The 21,046-nt window shown below is 33.1% G+C and overlaps 3 protein-coding genes across 5 annotated transcripts; 2 read left to right on the plus strand and 1 right to left on the minus strand.

Annotated features, from left to right (window-relative positions):
- Positions 1-9,627: 9,627 nt before the first annotated feature.
- Positions 9,628-10,687, plus strand: LOC109148037 (WUSCHEL-related homeobox 7-like). 2 transcript variants are annotated; one of them, XM_019295760.1, is made up of 2 exons: positions 9,628-10,080; positions 10,295-10,687. In XM_019295760.1, the coding sequence occupies exons 1-2, from the start codon at positions 9,735-9,737 to the stop codon at positions 10,534-10,536; spliced, it is 588 nt and encodes a 195-aa protein (XP_019151305.1). In that variant the 5' UTR covers positions 9,628-9,734; the 3' UTR covers positions 10,537-10,687. The 2 variants fall into 2 exon arrangements, with proteins under 2 accessions (XP_019151305.1, XP_019151304.1); XM_019295759.1 differs by having other exon boundaries at positions 9,631-10,080; positions 10,286-10,687.
- A 2,237-nt stretch (positions 10,688-12,924) lies between these two features.
- On the plus strand, positions 12,925-17,128 carry LOC109148034 (26S proteasome non-ATPase regulatory subunit 7 homolog A). The gene is made up of 10 exons (XM_019295754.1): positions 12,925-13,214; positions 13,719-13,811; positions 13,903-13,984; positions 14,209-14,305; positions 14,453-14,528; positions 14,732-14,790; positions 15,698-15,820; positions 16,016-16,073; positions 16,169-16,254; positions 16,705-17,128. The coding sequence occupies exons 1-10, from the start codon at positions 13,028-13,030 to the stop codon at positions 16,774-16,776; spliced, it is 933 nt and encodes a 310-aa protein (XP_019151299.1). The 5' UTR covers positions 12,925-13,027; the 3' UTR covers positions 16,777-17,128.
- Positions 17,129-17,316: 188 nt separating this feature from the next.
- Positions 17,317-20,818, minus strand: LOC109148036. Of its 2 annotated transcripts, XM_019295758.1 has the most exons (3): positions 20,530-20,818; positions 18,223-18,393; positions 17,317-18,126 (listed from the first exon to the last, which is right to left on the minus strand). In XM_019295758.1, the coding sequence occupies exon 3, from the start codon at positions 18,054-18,056 to the stop codon at positions 17,457-17,459; it is 600 nt and encodes a 199-aa protein (XP_019151303.1). In that variant the 5' UTR covers positions 18,057-18,126; positions 18,223-18,393; positions 20,530-20,818; the 3' UTR covers positions 17,317-17,456. The 2 variants fall into 2 exon arrangements, with proteins under 2 accessions (XP_019151303.1, XP_019151301.1); XM_019295756.1 differs by having other exon boundaries at positions 17,317-18,393.
- Positions 20,819-21,046: the final 228 nt, after the last annotated feature.

Genomic DNA, 21,046 nt, shown 5'->3' on the forward strand with positions numbered 1-21,046 from the left:
TATAACTGATCGATCAATTTAAATCAACAAAGTTAATATACTGGTCTCGTTGAAGTCAAACATGAAACCTTGTGATTATGAAGACAAGAACGCAAATAACTTGGTTAGAATTATTGTCTCGTTCAATGCTCTTTTTAGATATATTTATGAATTGAAGTCGAAGAAAAAAGACTAATATCATACAATAATGAGTGCTCAATTTTGAAAAAGTTGCATGATAAAAATTTTATTCTTTTTTATCAATGAGACAATGACACCCGAAAATACCTTCGCACACAACTTTAGTTGGGAAGGTTCTGAATTAGTGATTTTCAATCTTATCTTTTTTACTTTTATTTTTTAATTTAAACCCAAAAAAAAAAATTACAATTCTAAATGGAAGGTACCTTGTAATTTGATGGTATCATTGTTACCATTCTAAACGAGAGAGTGCAATTAAAGATGTTGACAATTCATGTTGAGAGGCCTCATCTTGTATGTCTAACTATAGTGTAGGTCAAATTTGTTCAAAGTAAATCGAAAGGGTATTATAGACTTATAGTAGAAGCTAGGTGGTTAATAGCAAATTTAAATCTAACATAATGAAAGTAAAATTAAATAGAATTTAAAGTATGTGGTCCAATGGTACCCGGGTTGGACTTCCATTTGAAAGGTTGTGAGTTCGAGCCTCAGTGGAGGTATTACAGATACTACAATGTAATAGAGCTAGTAGCATTCAAAAAAAAAAAATAGAATTTAAAGTCAAACATATTATAGATAATCATAACTTATTTACCATTGTACTTGGACTACAATCAACAAAAGTAGTATGAGCATAGAAATGTCAAAAAAAAAAAAAAAAAAAAAAACTACTAAAATATCCCTAAAATAATAAAACAATTTATCTAATAATTCTGAGTAAAGTGATGTCAAGTGGACTATTGGCTTAGACCAAACTCACTTAATATAATTTATTAAAAAGATTTTAATTAATAACTTTTTAAAATTATTTAACTTTATATATGAATTATAATTTATACTTAGCTTAGCTTTTTAGAATTTTAATTTTATATAAGTATTAAATTATATATTATGTGTTCATTTATAAATTTTAAAAATATATATATATATACTTTAAAATTAAAAATATACTAACTCAATAGGATTGACAGTGGGTAATCTAACCACTTGTACAATTGTAAAGTCACGAGTAACAATTTTAAGCTACAAGTCTTTATAATATATATATATATATATATATATATATATATATATATAAAGTAATATGGACCTAGACTTGATTGGAGGTCCTGAAAGGGTTATTGGGTTACAATTATATTCTAGTGGGTCGGGGAAGGTAGGAGTTGGATAGACTTGTATATATTTTTGAAAATTCTTTACAATTTGAATATTTTAGAATTAAAATAAACTTAAGTTAGAACAACTTATTATAAAGAATTTTGAGCGGCGGAAAATGTGAACGCTTTTTAAATATTAAGCATAATTTAAAGAGTTTTAGGTTTGGTTGTTTTAGACTAGAATATAAATGTTGTAAAATAAAGAGAGAAAGAGAAATTTTTGAAGTTGTTGGCCAATCATTATTGTGTGGATCATATTTTATATACTGTAAAATAATGTACATCCAATACAAAAATAATGTACTTTTAGTATATTAAAAATGTACATTGTATTTAAGAGATATACACTATTTGTGTACTGAGTGTATATTATTATAATGTACATTCAATACACAAATAATGTACATTTAGTATATTAAAAATATATTTTTTATTATTGTCCACACAACACTGTCTGGACCATGATTTGCCTATTTCTCATAGCCCCTACGTACGGGATGTGTCGCTCCAACCCAAATACTATACCATGTGACCTATACTTATTAGCCTGGATTAATCCCAAATCGACACTCACATTATCATTTCTAAGTAAGCTTTAATAATCATTATAGTACCAAAACAAAAGAATTAGTTAGTGTGTCAAACCTTGGGTTTAAATTTTAAAAAAAGTTCCAAAACAAGCAAGTGATTTTTACTTTGATCAAATCCCTTAATCCCGTATGCACTACTCATCGCCGAACCACTTCCGATGTATTTTTGCAAATTTGTTTAATTTAATTTTACTGACAAAAATCTAACATTTAATAAAACTTAGGCGTAATATATATAATTAAAAATCTATTCCCCTTCAATAATGATGGAGATGAGGTTATGCATTATCCATTTAATTTACCTAGAGAGAATGTATATACTATACCTAGATGAAGTTTACATTATGATTCTAATTGATAAAAAATTATAATAACATAAGTCAGACTATATTGCTCACTCATATATATAACTGATTGGTTCAAATCAAAAAGATCAATAGACAGTTTTTAATATGAATTAAATTTGAAATATTAATTTAATTATCTGATAAATTTGAGATGTTATGCATTATTGAAGTTATGATTAGACAAATATATATATGTAGGCAGTAGGCGGCAGTGGAAGCTCCTGCTCCGCTGTAACCTTGGATAGAATGGAAAAAAGCAGAGATAACATTAGACTGCGATCCGATATATATGAAGTTTTGTAGTATTCTTAGGTTGTCAGAAATACTGAAATGAAGTAGTTGTAGTGTGGCGCTGTCATGCATGCATTTGATCACTACTTTTTGTCATTAATTAATATAAAAAATTTCCAGAAATACATTTTGATGTCTCAGAAATGGGGTTTCTAAAACTTCCATTACTGGGCACTGACCATCTTAGTGGAGACAACAAAGTAAATGACAGGAATTAGGGCGGCCTTGATTTCACGCCGGCCTGCTCCATCTCCCTTTTCATCAATCTCCATTAACCAATTCAACGAGCATGAATACCAATACGAGAAGCTCGGTTCCCCTTAAATAAAGTTACACATTTAAATCTTATACGTGTAACATAAATTATGTCTATATATACACACATATGTCAGCTTAAATTTTTAATTAAGATTAAACACATCATTTAATTTGAGATTAGAGTCAATTCCATTATGAATAGTCTATATACAAAACCTTTTGTTTAAATTATCAGATGTGGCACCAATGTTACGTTAGTTTGACGATCAAAGAAGTGGACGATTAGCCAACACCACTAATCAGAGACAAAGTATATTGTTAAGGGCATTTGGAAAAATAGAATGTTGTTATTGCTTAGAGTACACTGGAAAAGGTTTTGAATGGTTTACACATTATTTTTTCAAGGTATATATACAACTCATCTATCTACCAATTGATATCCTCAAACATAAAGAAAATAATCCTTTAAATTATAAGGAAAACGACTCCTAAAATCAATCCAATATCTTTCATGTATTACTTTTCATAATTAAGTACGGTGACACATTCCTCAAGTCTCGAACTGAGTTACCATGATTTACATCATCCAAAATGCTCTGTCCGATCGGAGCGTGGGGTTGAATTGGGGTTAAGGATTCAATTTTTTAGGAACAATAAAACATGGTAGAGGAGTAATTAAAGGGGTAAAAAAATGAAAATGAAAATGTAATGATGAAAATGTTAATTAAATTGAGGAGTATCAACATGGGACAAATGGAAATGACAAGGTAAATCCGACCATGGCACTTTTACCAACCTCAACTTTCCATCTTTCCTATACCAGCGTGGCAGCGTGCTTCATTATGTATTCCTTCAAAAATCTTACCTCCCTACGTACTCTTTACAATTTTCTCATAAAAATAAGTTTTGTTTTTTCTCGACAAATGCAATTTTACTTAATTATTTTACATAATATATTTTAAAAAACGGCAAAAAAATGTATTGAAAAAAAAAATTATAATCTTTTAATACCAAAATCATAATTCACTCCATCGTCAAACAAAAATCAAATTTATAATCTTTTAATACTAAAATCATAATTCGCTCCATCGTAACACAAATTATTTTTGAATTTATGCTGTTGTTAAGTTTTTAATTCACATATTTAATCCCATTTACTAGTACTATGTTAAAGTGTTAAACCATCGAATATGTAGTAGTCAAAGTGCAAATTAAGCCAAGTGCTAGCTGACAAATTAACTGAATAATATAATTATTTGGGAGTGGTAAGATCGAAAGTTCATTGGGAATGGTTGGTTGCCGCGACCAAATTTCTTTAACTATAACCTATAATAATAATATATATATATATATATATATATATATATATATATATTTTAAAGAAATGTTAATTTACGACATTAATATATAATCATCTACATCTACATCTACAAATTTACATCTACCATGCATCTATGAACCTAATAAAAGCCAATAAAGTTTTTACCCTATATTATATCATATATATTATTCTAAATATTATAGATATTTAGAATAATAATATATATTATTCTATAGATATTTAGAATAATAATATATATTATTCTAAATATCCCTGCAATCCATCATTGTAAACTTTATTAACGAAATATTCTGTTAAATATTTATTATTGTTAATTTATTCACTGATTTTTATATAAAAGGTCTTAGGTTCGAATCTCATTGCAATCAAAATTGATATAATTGTTAAACATATATTATGAATATGTTAGAGTGTATTAAAAAATACAAAATAAAATTTAACATGAACTTCGGTCAATTAATTAGAATCAGACATTGGGCATTGATGAAACAGTACACCTAATTACAGTATATACTCAACACAAATGAGAAATTATGCCTATTATCATTGCCTTTTTGGGGAATGAGGACTTGGTTATGTTTTTGAAGGTGCACTGCGCCAAGACACTAAAATTACAGTGAAGTACACCAAAGGACTAGATCAAATCAGGAATTCATTCTTGGCAGAAGTTACAACAAGAGGAAGCAAGGATTACACCAATTAATTAATAGGGTTTCGTGTTGCAAAAACTATGTTTGCATACTATCCACTGTGATTGCTTCCCTCTAAAACTGTTATTGTAACACAGTTAATCTAACATTTCTGCCACATGTCATAGTTATGCACTCTTGAAATATTTATTTTTATGAAAAATTTGATAATCTTGCATTGATATACGCCAGCAGGGCCGCTTCATTAAAAACAGAGACCCTGTCTAATAGTTTAATTTAGACCTTTATTATTTTTGTTCCGAGATGCAATCTAAATATAATATAGTAAACTGCAAAGACAAAGACGATAATAGAGAGACAAGAACATAGAGAGGGAAAGAGATTTTTTTTAATATTTAAATTTTGCTATAATAATAGAGATTTCTATTTATAAAGGTAAGAAACATAATCTCAAAAGACCTCTGAAAGATGGATATATAGAAGTCTAAAAGATCTAGAAAATCTCTGAAGTAATTGAAGTCAAATCCATTTAAACTTCAAGTTATTGTATTCTATGACAAAAATAAAAATGTAATTAATTTTTGTTGTCCAAATATATAATGCATAAATATTTAACTAAGAAAGAATATAATTCAAAAGTTAATTTAAAAGTGTCATTTTTCTTTCATATTTAAATACAAAATTATTCACCAAAATTTCAATGTCAATTCCTTCTAAAATTTTATTTTCAATTACAATCAAGACCAATCTATAAATTTAAAAAATAATAATTATCAAGTATAAAAAAGAATAGATTATATATAAAAAAATATATTTTTTTAAGTAGGGGCTCGGTCAAAAAATTGGGGGCCCTGTGCGGTCCTGGCCATGTGCTATGTACGTTAGGGTACTGAATGATACGTTGATAAATTATGAAACACTAATTTAAAAATACATATTGGACATTGGACTATTCACGCAATGCGCGTGTGGTAATTAGTCTATAGTTGAAGAATAAAATTAAAACATTTTTAGTATGTCTTGATATTTCTAAGGTTTAGATTCGAGATCTTTGAATTGATTAAGCATATTCATGTTTTCTCATTCACACGCATCCATGTCATGATGCCAACAAAGGTGACAATCTCTTTGTTATATTTTTCTTGTTATTATTTGTTTATCGAGACTAAATTTATAATACATGCGGTAAACTAGTGACTTTTTGTTGTTGTTATTATTATTTTTTTACCATCTTATCTCTCAAGCTCTCAGCTAAATTAAAGAGAAAAGAAATATTTACAAAATTAAAAGTTCGATTGTTGTAATAAGAGTCAAATTTTACTTCTGCGACCTGAATTCAATCTACTTTTAAGTTTAAATGTGGTGTGGGAATTGGGATGTAAATTTGGTGGGTTTTATGTCATTTACCATCTTGTCTGCACGCCCTAAAAAGAGGCTCAATTTATACTTTTCACTCCCAACAATCTCTGACTGGACAGTACAGTTACTATATGAGTCAACTAAAACTCAGTGTTGCAACACAGATCACAACCATCCAACTAGGATCAGACAATGTGAACTTTGACTTTCACCACTCTCAAATCTTCTTTGCCTTTAACATTTTATTATTCTGCATTCAAACTAGTTTAATTAAACTTTATTTCTTAACTCTTCTTTATGTCCTGGTGGATTTGGTCTTATTGCACTACCCCATTACTTTATTCACAACAAAACAAATCTTTTTATATTTTTATATATGTGTCTTAGTGCATGTGTATATGTATATGTTAACCTTTAAGATAATTTTTTTTTTTTTAAATTAAGGAAGTTAACTAGTTAAGATAACAATTAAAGAATCAAAAGTGAAATATAATTTGGTCTCATATAATCAATTTTAAGAATTATAAATTATTTTTTTTAAACAATCAAATAAATATTATTGACTAGCAATTAAATGGTAAATATAGGACAATACGTGGGACACCATCATAGAGCTCCCGACTAACTTGAGAACCCGTACATTTAGCTATAATATAAGCTATGAGATTCACTGGTCGCCTAACATGGTAAATAGGTCGGGAATACTACCCAATGAGGACATGCATCAAGAATTATAGCCTTTTAATTGTTTGAAATGTTGCAAATTTGGTATCTATCTCTACTAACCAAATTCATAAATAACATTTGAACTAGGTTTTTAGAAAGAAAGAAACTTAGCTTGCTAATATCTGTTTGGGTGATTGGTGAAGAGAATTTTTTTTTTAATTTTTTATTTTTGAAAATAAAAGGTTAATTCATTAATCATAAGTACAAATGTTTACTATACAGATCGTTAGAATGGTAATGCATTCTTTACAGTCAGACATAGAAACAAATTTTCTAGCAATGTTATAAAAAACTTAGATCGCAGACTGTTTTACAAATTTGAAGTCGAAGTTGTTAGATGCATTCGGTGCTTCTTCACAGATCTGGTCAAACATAGCGAAGCCTGACTCTGGTGTGACCATTTTATCATTCCAAACGCTTATGAGGAGAACTCGCCAAAGAAACGAGATGAAAACTCGCCAAAGAGACGAGAGGGAAACACTCGCCAGAGAAACGTGAGAAAACAAACTAGTCAAAGGAACAAAGGGATAACGTAGAACCAAAAGAAAACAAAATAAATGAAAAAGAAGGTAGAAAACCTGTAAGATCTGTAGAGTCTTTGAAGTCTTCTCTGAAAACGATTAGAGATTATCTGAGATCTAACACTTATTCCTAAAACAACCAAAGGATGTAATCTACTAATGGCACCGCCGGCTCAACCCTCCATCAGAGCGTTAGCCGGCAGCACCAAATCGCCGGGCCTTTACCTCGTGGGAGCATACGAAAATGGGAGAGAAAGCAGTTGAATTTTCATTGGTGAAGAGAATTGAAGATGAGTGGAATGCCAACACAATTCTCTAAAAACCCTAATTCAAATACTTTCCATAATTTTCATTAGTAGAAGGGTCTGGTAAACTAAATTGCACAACAAATCAACAATGACTAAAGAATTAAAAGTACAAATTTTCAAAGCTAAATCGTAGAAACCATAATCAAACTATGCCAAAACGTTATTCTGTGAGAAGTTTAATTAAGATATAAAAGCTTAATCACAAGTGATCAAACATATGAACATATTATTATATGAATAGACTTGGTTTATACACACAAACTGCAACCAACTCAAAAGAATATGGCCCTGTTTGGTAAAATGGCTGTTTGCTGATAGCTGTTTGCTGGTAGCTTATTGTATTAATTAGAGGGTATAAATAGTTGATAACATTAGCTAATTGTAGAAAAGTGTTTGGTAAATTAGCTGTTACCTGATAGCTGTTTGGTATAATTTCTTTTCTCAAAAAACTAATTGAAAAAGTTGCTAGGAGTAGCTTTTTTAATTTTAGCCTATTAGAGTTGCAAAAAACTAATTAACCAAACATTTATATTGATATTTTAACTAAATCAAACAATTAATAGTGGTCAAATAAGTCAAAATTGGCCTATAAACCAATTTTTTACCAAACAGGGTCTATATCTGCACAAAAATCCCACTAAAACTTGAAAAAGGAAAGAGACGTTGGATTGCAGCATCGATCCTGGGCAACAAAACAAATGTTTATTAAACAAAGTAGCTTAGTACACGTAATTATATTAGTACATTATTAGTATAAACAATAATGTACATATTAAAATGCAAAAATTGAGGATCGGACTCACTTGTTTGTCTTCTCGCAGACCGAAACTTTGAACAGTGGCAGCTTTTGTGCATGTCTATCTCCTCTGCACAAAAAACTATGCAAAAAACAATCCTCAATTCCCTACCCTAACTTTCCGTAATTTCAACGCACTGCACCACTCTCACAATTCACAAATAAAACAAAACCCTATACCCTTCTGCCCATCTTAGATCCCAAAATTCATTTTTTTTTTCCAATTTTTAATATAATAATAAATATCATCTCAAATTATATGTTTAAATAGATACTATTAGATATGTCTCATATGTTACTAGAAGATATCATGTATTGGAATGTAATAATGGAGAGGAGTGCAATGAGTGAAGCAATATGATAAAATGGTGATTTTGTAAATGTACCGTAAGTTATAGTTACATATAAATATGATACCTGTAATCTTAAATGTATTATCATCTCAATCAATAAATAACTGCTTTGCTCGCATGGATGTATGCTCATTTCTTGAGCAATCAGAGAAATACGCAACCACCATAGTACAGTGGAGTAAACCAATATAGGTTGTCCATCAGTTGCAGCAACATACGTTGTCAATAACCAATTGTTATATTACAGACCGAGGTCTACTTTATATTGTGGATCCTGCTTTAAAAATCACGTGTCTACCGTTAATATATTATATGCTTTCAATTTATAAATTATATGCATGTAAAGGCACATAATATATTAAAGGCAAAAACATAATCTAAATATCATTTTATTAGATCATGGTCCACAATACAGGAAAAACTCTGGTCCATAATATAATTTGTCGTCTATAACTAACAAATTCAAATCAAAAAGACCAATAGGATTATAAACCATTCTTAGAGAGAGCAAAACTTTTAACTTTTTAGTTACCAAATCAACAGTATACCCCTTGACATAGGTACATATACATTTCCAACCATATAAATCTTGTTTGTTTTGTTTCTGTCTTTGTTTTGTGAGTATCTTTAACTTAACTATAGATTTTTATTTTTTTTTAAATGTGAAAATAGAAAATATTAATTAAATAAGGTTCCATGCCTCCATGGTGGACTATATATATGTCTATATATATCCATGCAAAGCGGTATGAACTCTTTGAATTGCTTTAATTTCCAGTAAGGAGCTAAGTAAAGATCCAATCAAAAGCTTCAAAAGAAGTGTGAATAGGGTATACATATTGGGTAGGTAGAGGGTATGGAAGAGGGAATGTCGGGATTTTATGTTGGGGCGCCACGCGGCGGCGGCGGCGGCGGAGGGAGTAAATGTGGGCGGTGGAATCCGACCAGTGAGCAGGTTAAAGTTCTGACGGAGCTCTTCAGGTCGGGGCTCCGAACTCCGACCACCGATCAGATCCAAAAGATTTCTTCTCAGCTCAGCTTTTACGGCAAGATTGAGAGTAAGAACGTGTTTTATTGGTTCCAAAACCATAAAGCCAGAGAGCGACAGAAGCGTCGCAGAGTCGTCTTGGTCGACGAAACCAAGGAAGATAACCTTATTCCCCAACACCAACGTAAGGATACCAATATCCCATCAACCAAACGTAAGTTTCCTCGTCTCTTAGTAGCTTTATTCATTGATTTCCACAGTCTGGTTGTTGACTTAGTAATCACAATATTACAAGTTCAATTCACAAATCAGTGTACACCTTTAATAGTTGTTGCGGGTTTCACTCGTCACTAGTTTTAAAAAAAAAATCATTGATCAGTCAAATATCACTCTTTTTTCTAATTATGTTTATTAAACAGGTTTTTCAGACATAAATACCAAATACAATGAAGTATCTGATGCAGAAAGAGTGATAGAGACTCTGCAACTCTTTCCCTTGAACTCAACAAGGGAATCTGAATCAGAACCGGAGAAACTGAGAGTTTTCGGGAACGAAGAAGATGGATGCAACAATAACAAGGAAAATTCTTCATTTGGATACACCATTAATGGTGCCGAAGTGTATCATCATCATAATCCTATGTTAGATCTTCGTCTAAGCTTCCTTTGATTCCATATACATATCATTAGGGTTTCGAATTTAGCTAAGCTAGCTCATGATGTTCAAGAAAAACCATCCATGCTATTGTTAACAATTGTACCACGTTCCTTTGGTGCATCATCTGATCTTTAGATGCGAACTTTCTCATAAATTAAATATCAAAATCATCTTGTAAAAATAATGTTTTTTATTTTTATTTTTATTTTAATTTTAGTTTGATCTTTGTGTTTACTATGTCGGATAGTTTAATATTTGTGTGTGAAAACGTGAAGGGTTGGAAAGAGTAGTGCATATATCCTCTTTCGAGGAATATAAGAATTATTATTATTATTTGTGCACGTCGCCAAAAATGCAACAATTGCCTCGTGGGCAGTTTGACGATTGGAGTGAGTGCATGTTCTAAATGGTGCAGCCAGCACACATATCATATATGATTTTTGGTCCGACATTGTTTTAATTAATTATTTAAAATATAGTATATGCTTGTCGATATATAATTGATCACATCCTCAGCAAGTAGGATTAATTATGGTTTCAACTTTTACTTGGTTAATATAATTATGCAAGTGAGTCGGTCCAAGTTGTCGTTTGCATTGATGAAATATTAGATTGCAAGTGGGGCGATAGTTTAATGGTAGTATATATATTCCCAAGTTTGGTTGTTTGCAAGTCCGATCCCAATTGGCAAAATATATTAACCAATAACAATTTATATTTGCTTCATATACTACATTAGCTCCTATCCCGTTCAAGTGATTTAATTAATTATTGATAGTGATGGCGATAATATATGATGTGTTGGGTGCAAGAGGTTTAGAGTTCGGCCTTGGTACAAGAGGTCAATTGCAGTTTGAGTTTTCAAGACACGTCAACTTATTTCAAGACCAAGCTAATAATACAATGGGGCTTGGATGGGTTCTTCCGGATGATCATGGCGTGTTCCTAGTTGCGAAGAATATGTGTGTGCATGGTATTTATGATGTAAAGGAAGCCGAAGCCTTTAGCATGAGGGAAGCTCTGAGTTGGTTCAAACATATGGGATTAATGGGTGAAGTTGATGTGGAAATAGATTCACAAATACTCTTTAAGGCTACTTCTAGTCCTTCATTTTTTTTTTTATCTGCTTTTGGTTTAATAGTAGGAGACGATATTAAAGAATTAACATCTTTGATTATTGATGTTGAATTTCGGTTTGTTAAGCTATACGCGAATTGCGCCGCCCACATTATTGTTCGGAAGCCATTTCTGAGTCAAGTTGCGAGGAGTGATTTGATATTCCTCATCTTTGTCTTGTTCATTGTCCTGCTGATGATTTAATGAATTAAGCTTTTTTATTCTCATAAAACTAGAAATAGATTATTGCATAAGAATTGAAAACAAAGTCAAGTTGGACAATGTCAAATCAATACAATATGTTAGTTTGAGAATATGCTACTATAGCTAAAGTGTGAGCTATCATATTAGTGCTTTTTAGAACCAAGAGAACAGTACAATCAGAAAAGTAGAGCATGCATGATATTCCCGCAATCACAAGCAGCAATGCCATTGGAGCTCAACCCTAAGAACAGTTAAAATGCTATGTAGGGAAGAGCAGTCGATTTGCACTTGAACAGAAGTTATCAAGTTTTTAAATTTATTTTCTTATTTTTAAAGACAATCAATTTGTTATAATTAAACAACATGATTTGAGGGATTTATTTATTTGTTTATTTTTAATTTAGGTCGAGTACTATAGTTAAATTTGAGAGGTATAAATACCTTGAAAAAAAGCTTACAAAGGGTTTAGAACTCTTTTTACGGAAAGCAATAAACACTTTTTTTCACACTTTATCCAACTTGTATTGGGTATGGGCATAATAAAACCATCAAATGGGAGAAGAAGTTAGAACCCTAACTCAATATTGAATATTTGATGACCAAGTTCCACCCAATCATTATTGTGTGGACCAAGGTCCATATAAGTTGTGTGGACCATATTTTGTAACTATAACATAATGTACATTTAGTACAAAAATAATGTACATTCAGCACAAAAATAATGTACATTGCATTCAGGGAATGTACATTATTTTTGTACTCAGTGTACATTATATTTTATAATGTACATTCAGTACAAAGATAATGTCCATTTAATATATTAAAAATGTTTTTTTTACTATGGTCCACATAACACTGTGTGGACCAATAATTTGTCAGGTCCACCCCGTCATTCCACATAGGATAATATTCAGATCCATTTTTAATATGGGCCAAACTTTGAGATGTCCCAAATATTCCAATTTCGGGTGGCCCAATTATATTAGCCCACCCAAAATACTAAAAATCGAGTCCAAAAATTTCAAAAGAACTCTGACAAGTCCCCCGAGATTTGTTATAAATTCGGGAATTCCCGTACTAATTATATTTTTTTTCTTTTCTAAAGCTTCGTCGTTGTTGGAGTGGAGCTCAAGTTTGGTTTTCCAGTTTTTCTTCAAATCGAATCGAATCGAAGGAGGAAGAAATGGACGTAATAAAATCGCAGCAAATATCTTCGCGGCCGATCGAGAAGGTGATAGTCCACCCGCTTGTTCTCCTCAGCGTCGTCGACCACTACAATCGCGTCGCACGCGACACTAAGAAGCGCGTCGTCGGCGTCTTGCTCGGAAACTCATCCAGAGGCACCGTCGATGTTACCAACAGCTACGCAGGTCAAGATCTGACTCACCTTTTTCCTTGCTTTTTGTTTTTGTTTTTTAAATTTTGGTTTATTTGTGCTAGCGAGCTTGGATAGCTGTAACTTGTGAAATTGAAGATATTGTTCGATTTGAAAACTTAGGTTAAATTATCGCTGGTTATGCTGGCATTGATATTACCGAGGAGTTTGTTTTTGTCTTGTATGTCTGAAGTAAAGGTAGTCTAGGCTGGAAATTGGAATTACCAAATTAGGTTGTCTGTATTTGAGGTGCATTTATTTAGTAGTTCTCGAACTAGATTTTGGTGTAGCATAGTTTACAAGGCCTTGCTGGTGTTAGAGTTCTGAACCCTAATGAGAAATTTGTGGATTATGAAGCAAGTGCTGCTAATGTTTGCCAGAAATTATGCATTGCTTGTGGTTTTTGAATATGTGCATTTGACTCTTCTGGAGTTGGTTGTTGTTTTCTTGTAGACATGCATATATTGTCTGTTTCTGAATGTTTTGCTTGTACATGCAGTGCCTTTTGAAGAAGATGACAAGGATCCAAGCATCTGGTTCCTTGACCATGACTACCATGGCGCAATGTTTTCCATGTTCCGTAGAATAAATGGTATCACCACACTTATTTCTCGTTTGGAATTTTAAAGAAGTATGCATCCATTTCATTGTATTTAGCTAAATTGATTTGTAATTTGTCTCAGCCAAGGAGCATGTTGTTGGATGGTACAGCACTGGTCCAAAACTACGCCAAAATGATCTGAACATCCATGCACTCTTCAATGAGTATGTCCTTAAATTTTTCAGAGCAAATTATGATAAGTAACCTAGGACCTAGACTCATCCTCTAGTTTCTGCGTTTATTTTTTATTTTTTAGGATTGTGATTTAATTGTGGAAAAAGTTCCTTGTGGTACATGTGCACAATATATTTTTAATAAAAAGCAATGTACCATTTATTGTTGTTCCAAACTTATTGTCTAATAAAATGCTATACTGGTATTATTGCAGCTATGTTCCTACTCCAGTCTTGGTTATTATTGATGTTCAGCCTAAGGAGCTTGGCATACCAACTAAAGCGTACTATGCTGTTGAGGAAGTAAAAGAGGTAAGAACATAAAAACTTTTACCTTGCCTTTTGAGGAAGGAAAAGAAACTAACCAGAACTGGGAGATTCTTTCCATTCACTGGTAGCACAATTTAGTGCTCTAACTGTCTTAACTGAGACTTATTTATCGGTTGCACAAACTTGCAGAATGCAACACAAAAGAGTCAGAAGGTCTTTGTGCACGTGCCTTCAGAAATTGCTGCCCATGAAGTTGAAGAGATCGGTCAGTTGGCTTATCCCTTTTTGGTAGATTGTTTTCATTGTTGGGTGGGTGGGGTTTGGGGGTGTTGTCATCACCTAAACCCTGCCCAGCCGGGCTGTGCTCCGTTTGCTCTTTTGTTTGCCCCATTTTCATTGACTTTTCTCCATTGTCTGTGGACTACAATCTTGTTTCTGCATTTTACCACTTCTTTTGCTGATGAATAGGGGTTGAACACTTGCTGAGGGATGTCAAAGATACTACAATCAGCACTCTTGCGACAGAGGTTTCTTTTTCTCTTATTAACTCATTTTGTGTGTGTGGAAGGATAAAAATTACTACTCTTGAACTTAAGCTGAAATATTATTTGCAGATTAAAAAATGTTAGATAATATTTCAGTATGTGTTAAGTTTGGTCTAAATTCTAATAAGTTTTTCATTGTGGTCCTTGAAAGCTAGTGGTTTCAACTTAGTTATTAATGATTAATTTTGGTTTCAATCAACTGAACATTCCAGACAAACTGGACAAGGTTTTAACATGACTCCCATGTTCACAATGGTAAGAGTATTTTAGGGATCTTATTTTGGAGTAGAAAAGTAGTGCCAAAATTCAATTACAGAAAAATAAAAATAAAAGTAGAGGCAAAAATACCAATTTTCCATCCAGAACTTGTTCCATCACACTCGAAGATGTCCCTGCCCACAAAACATTTAAGATTTTCACAGTGATTGTCAATAATAACTACAATGAAAACCAAAAACTTATTTTGACAATTCAAATGCTGCTATAGTAATCAACATGAAAAAAATTTTGAGAACACAATTGTATCACCCATAAATAATCCAAGCATATCAATAGGAAACAAGATTGAAACTAGTACTAAAAAGTTTGAAACACTAGGTGAATAAGTTATACATTCAAGGAAAATTGTTTTTGTTATTTGCAATTCCACCCGAGTTTTCCCTTAAAAATGTTATGTCCACAGTAACCTTACCTCTGTGCACATGATAATAATTTGTTATCTGAAAACACTCCATTTTGGACAGAAAAGTGGGTTCAGGACCAAATTGAAACCAAATCTAATTGTTTTGGACAATTGTTACTTTTAAGAATAATTGGATGTTCACTAAAATTTTTGAGATCAAATTTAAATTTTCTTGAAAAAACTTAAAATTAGTGATGGCTTGTACAGGTAACTGGGAAACTTGCAGCATTGAAGGGTTTGGATGCTCGCCTTCAAGAGATTCGGAGTTACCTTGAACTTGTCGTCGATGGGAGACTTCCATTGAATCATGAGATTCTGTACCACTTACAGGTAAACCAATAGTGTTTTCACATAAATTTGATATGCCAATGATAACGTTCTTGCCATATCACTTGTTTGACCACAAAAGGAAGAAAAAATGTATCCATGTGACTTCTTCCAATGCCACCTTGCAGTGATTTGCATTATTTTACTGCTGTCAAACGCAGTTCGTAATATATTTAATTTATCAAATTCTATTTGCAGGATGTTTTCAACCTACTTCCAAATCTTAATGTGGCTGAGTTGATTAAATCCTTTGCAGGTGAATTGACAGAATATCTAATATGCTTCTGGAAAATTGTGTGATGCTTTCCTCTTCTTTTAACCTGGAACTATTTATTTGTTTTCTTGCTGCAGTTAAAACAAATGATATGATGTTGGTCATATATTTGTCTTCTCTTATTCGGAGTGTGATTGCTCTTCATAACCTGATTAACAACAAGGTATTTTTGTTTTGTTTTTGTTTTTGTTTTTGTTTTTTGGATGCATTTTTCTGCAGGTTTTACCATGTTGTGTGGCCTTAGGCATTTTTCACTGCTATACCACAGCTGATGATACGTTTATTGCTGACCTTGTGTCTTAAGAATTTGATACGGAGTACTAATTAAGCATGCAGAATATACTATTAATGTGCATCAATATCCTTGAAATTGACTTTCATGACAAGCAAGATGTTAGGCAACCTGCATGACTGCTTGTTCAAAACATGTTCATGTTCTATTAAGTACTCCGTAATTGTCAAGTAACAGGCTTACACGCATGCATTATGCAGTTATTTGCATGCCTATTTTTCCCTCCCAAGTCCCACCAATTATGATTCCTTCTGTTCTTAAGGCTTTCCCGCAATATTGCATAAACCTATTTTGACTCGTGATTTTCTCTCATAATTTCAGCTGCTTAACAAGGAACACGAGAAGGCAGAAGACTCCAAGCCTGTTGCTGTACCCACCGCAGCTGGAAGCTAGAAATGAACTTTACGCATCAGCAATTTGCTGCTTTTGGCTAGTGGTGTCTAACTGTGTAATCTGAACCCAACTTCATCCTCATGTGTTGCCCAAGAGGGTTCTTTCGTAATATGTTAGCACCGTACTGTTTTTCTCCCGACTCCCCTTCCTACAATTGAAATTGTTGTTCTTGGGAACTTAAAAATAGAATTTATAGTTGAGTGTCTTTCTTTCTGTATTCTTAGACACAGTTAAACTGTATTCTTTATTTTCATTTGATCTGAAGTCTGAACAAAAGCTTAAGCTTGAGATTTGGGGACTGTACCACTTCCATGGGGAACTATGAAAATCATCTCACTTTTGAAGTTTGAAATTGGGTAGTTGAAGTTTAAATTAATATATTGATGATGTGCATCATAAAATTACACTTTTTGATAAGAAACTAAGTGACATTCATTAATAAACTTTCTAATGCAAGACAATAAACGAAGGTGAAAGATTCAACAACACCCTACAATAAGAAAGCTAATTTGATGAAATGTTCAACATCTGTCAGATATATACACAAGAACTATAATCTATCATATCATTCAATATAAACAAGCCTGGAAAATATTTAGTTTCAATTGTACATTTTGCATTACAAGCTACAATTTCAAGGAGTTTTAACAAATTTCAGTGCATTAGAAGCTACACTAAGATCAATCTCCTCCACTATAATCTGGACGAACAGACTGTTCAAACTCGGCATCCATTAACACACCATTCATAACATGAACAACAATCTTCCCTCTCCTTAAATCCACCATTTCCGATCGGACTCCATTGACCACCAATGAACCCTTCGAATCCTTCACAATCAACAAAGTGAAACCAGACAATGAATCATATCTAATCTCCTCCCCAGAAACCACATTCTCCAAATGAATGATCCTCGGCAAGGCGGAAAACCCCAGCACGCGAGTAAGTACTGCATGAGTATCATCCACCTTCTCCTCCGCCAAGCTTTCGTTTAACCGCAGTCCCAAATCACGCTCAAACGCTTCCTCCGACGGTAGAAATAAAGTGAACCCCAGATCTTCAGGTAACATCTCAATCACCATTCCACCGAACTTCCCCACTTTCGCATCTTTGGAAGTCGACTTGATTTTCTTACCGCCCCATGAAAGGATTGCATTGTCCTTCTTCAATGGAAGTTCATGGATTTTGAGGATTGAAATGAATAGAATGAAGGTGAAAACAATAGAGACAAGTACGCACATAAATTTTACTGGATCTATCGTGTTCTTACCTCTCCTCATTTTCTGACCCTAATTTGGTTCTTCTCAGTAACGGGCCAACCGGCCAATCGATTATCTGGACCGACGCAGGCTGGAATATTATTTTTAAATGCCTATGTTACCAAAATGACAATTTGACCCCAAAACGAAAATACGGAGTACTAAATTATCCATAAACAATCCACACCTTGCATTAACCCTCTGCATGTTTGTTATTCACTGCTTAGACTTTGCCATCCATTTGATATAACCTGAAAATGGCTCTCCATTATTCATCTTGGCTCCATTATTCGTCTTAGGGAAGGATATCTGCAGAACTTGAAGGCCGAAACACTGAGGTAATGTTTTCTTTACAAACCTGCAAACAATGCATTCTTATTTAGAAAATAATATTTTCTTTCTTTATAGGCACATATGTGCATGTAAACATTCCTAAAGACTATGTCCCACAATTTAGAAAACTATTAAAGGTAAAGTCTATGCTGTAAAAGATTTTGTGGTCATGTATCACTCATACATGCTCAACAGGTTCCATTATCAAGAGGTCTCTTATCTTTTATCTTTTTTTTTTTTTTTTTTTGTGTGTGTGTGTGTAAATCAAGGGGTGATCTTACTAACTGTAAACCATCAACACGTCTATGCAGCAGATATCTGAATGTGACGAAAAGTACTGTGATGCATTGGATGACATTCCTAAAGATTTACAGATATAGAAAGTTGAGGTAAGCAATCAATGAAAACAATAAATTACATCAAAAAACATTGTCAATGCTAGAGGTAAACAAGCAGATGAGTGTAATGTTCATTGTGTGCATGGATATGAAATCTGAAATAGAAGAGGTAGCGAAATAATAAAGTGTAAAGGGTCTCTTCCTTAGGGATGGCAATATGCCCCGTCCCCGTCGGGGATCCCCGGCCCCGTAGGGGATGGGGACGGGGACGGGGAAAAATTTCGGGGATCGGGGACGGGGATGGGGAATTTTTGAATTCCCCGGCGGGGACAGGGATGGGGACGGGGATACCCCTCCCCGCCCCGCCCCGTCCCCGAATAATTATTATAACTAAAATAAATTTTATATATATATATATATATATATATATATATATATATATATATTACATAATGCTACGGTACACAGTACATTGCTAATACTACTTATTTTAGTTATAATAGTATATATATATTACTTAATGCTACTGTGTACAGTAGCATTGCTACTGTGTACCGTAGCATTATGTAATATATATATATATATATATATATATATATATATATATATATATAATTTTTTTTAAAATTAAGATTTAAATTTTTATTTTAAAATTAAAAATTACACTAATTTTATATTTTAACTAAGAATTGATCGAGGACGGGGAATCCCCGTCCCCGCCAAATTCCCCGCGGGGACGGGGATGGGGACTATTTTTAATTCCCCGCCGGGGATGGGGACGGGGACGGGGATGGGGACGGGGTTTCGGGGACGGGGACGGGGAGTATACTCCCCGCCCCCGCCCCGCCCCGTTGCCATCCCTACTCTTCCTTGAACAAGATGTATGCATTTAAATACAATAGATAAATTATTCAACCAGCTGAGTACTACCGTTTTACCTTTTTTTTTTTTTTTTTTCTTTAACACAGTATATGGTTTATTTCCTTTTAAATATTGCAGGGGAATTTTGTTCATGCGATGTTTCAAGGAGCATCTAGAGAACTATTAGACTGTTCTAGGCTTATTGATTTTGTTCATGCTTCTCTTAAGAAGATACATCTGGAAATGATTCACCAATTGTTGGAAGTTATTGCAATTTTGTTTTTTTTTTTTTTGCAGGGGTAGCATGTACCAGTGAAAAGGTGGAAGATTATTCTTATCTTTCAATAAAGAATAGTGTCAATTAAGGGTATTCAGAAACCAAGTTACATGAACAAAATGCAATGAACCAGTGGAGATTCTCTTTTTATACATGTAAAGTCAGCTAAGTATTGATTTTTTAGTGTTTTTTTCTTTACTTGCAGTCTGTTTTTGAGAGTATGCACTTTTTAGAATTCCTTTATATGCTATGTTTTTTTTGGTTTTATTTCTTATTTTGTTATCTTTATTGTTCTATATTGTAACTCCGTATTTTAGTTTACAACCACTATTCTATAGCTTTAACAACAACAAGGGTAAAATTACTTATGCACATGTTGTTTGGATAGAATATTAAGGCTACTTAGTAAATATCATTCTTATCAACTACAACAAGAAGGCTAAAAACTAATTATGCAGATTTTGAAGAAAAAATTGATCAAACTAAGTTTTTGAAAATAAAAGAAAAAATATACCTTTGATAGCTATGTCTTGACGAAATATTTCAAAATATTTCCCAGATTGTGTAAAATTTTTGAAACATTTATCATTATTTTTTCGAACATGTATAGATTTCGAAAAAACAAAAAAAAAACAAAAGGCGCAAAATTTCCGATCTGTTTTTCGGAAATAATACAAAACGAAACCTGTACGCTTTTTGCGAGCGGCGCTCCGGAAGAGCGATGGCGGCGCGTCTCGGGTGATGCGGTGGGTTTCTTGGCTGATCGACCTCCTTTTTTTCCGATCTGCACCATCGATCGGTGGTGCTGGGGTAACGATCGGCGGTGGTTTGATGCTTTGCGGCGATGGCGACGCAGGAGACCTCCCGTCTGGTCAGCGCCGTGATAGTGGCGAGCGATGGTGATGGCTTCGGCCGGCGACCTCTCACCTCTACGCGTCTCCCTCTCTCTCTCTCTCTTGTCTGGCCGCGTGTATGCTGATGAAACTTCTATGGTGTCAATGTTTCATCCTTTATTTTATTAGCTGAACCCAAGTTTTGGATCTCTTGGCCCTGTCTGTTTTTTTTTAATAATGTGTGTTTTTTTATAAGACCATAACTGGCCCAATTTGTTTTTTTTTTGGGCTATATCTTTTAAAAATAATATATATTGCTTTTGGGTCCTTAGACTTATTTATAGTATTTGGACTAATCTTTCTTGGGCC

Source organism: Ipomoea nil, unplaced genomic scaffold (genome assembly GCF_001879475.1).
Source record: "Ipomoea nil cultivar Tokyo-kokei standard unplaced genomic scaffold, Asagao_1.1 scaffold2036, whole genome shotgun sequence".
Classification (NCBI taxonomy): Eukaryota; Viridiplantae; Streptophyta; class Magnoliopsida; order Solanales; family Convolvulaceae; genus Ipomoea; species Ipomoea nil.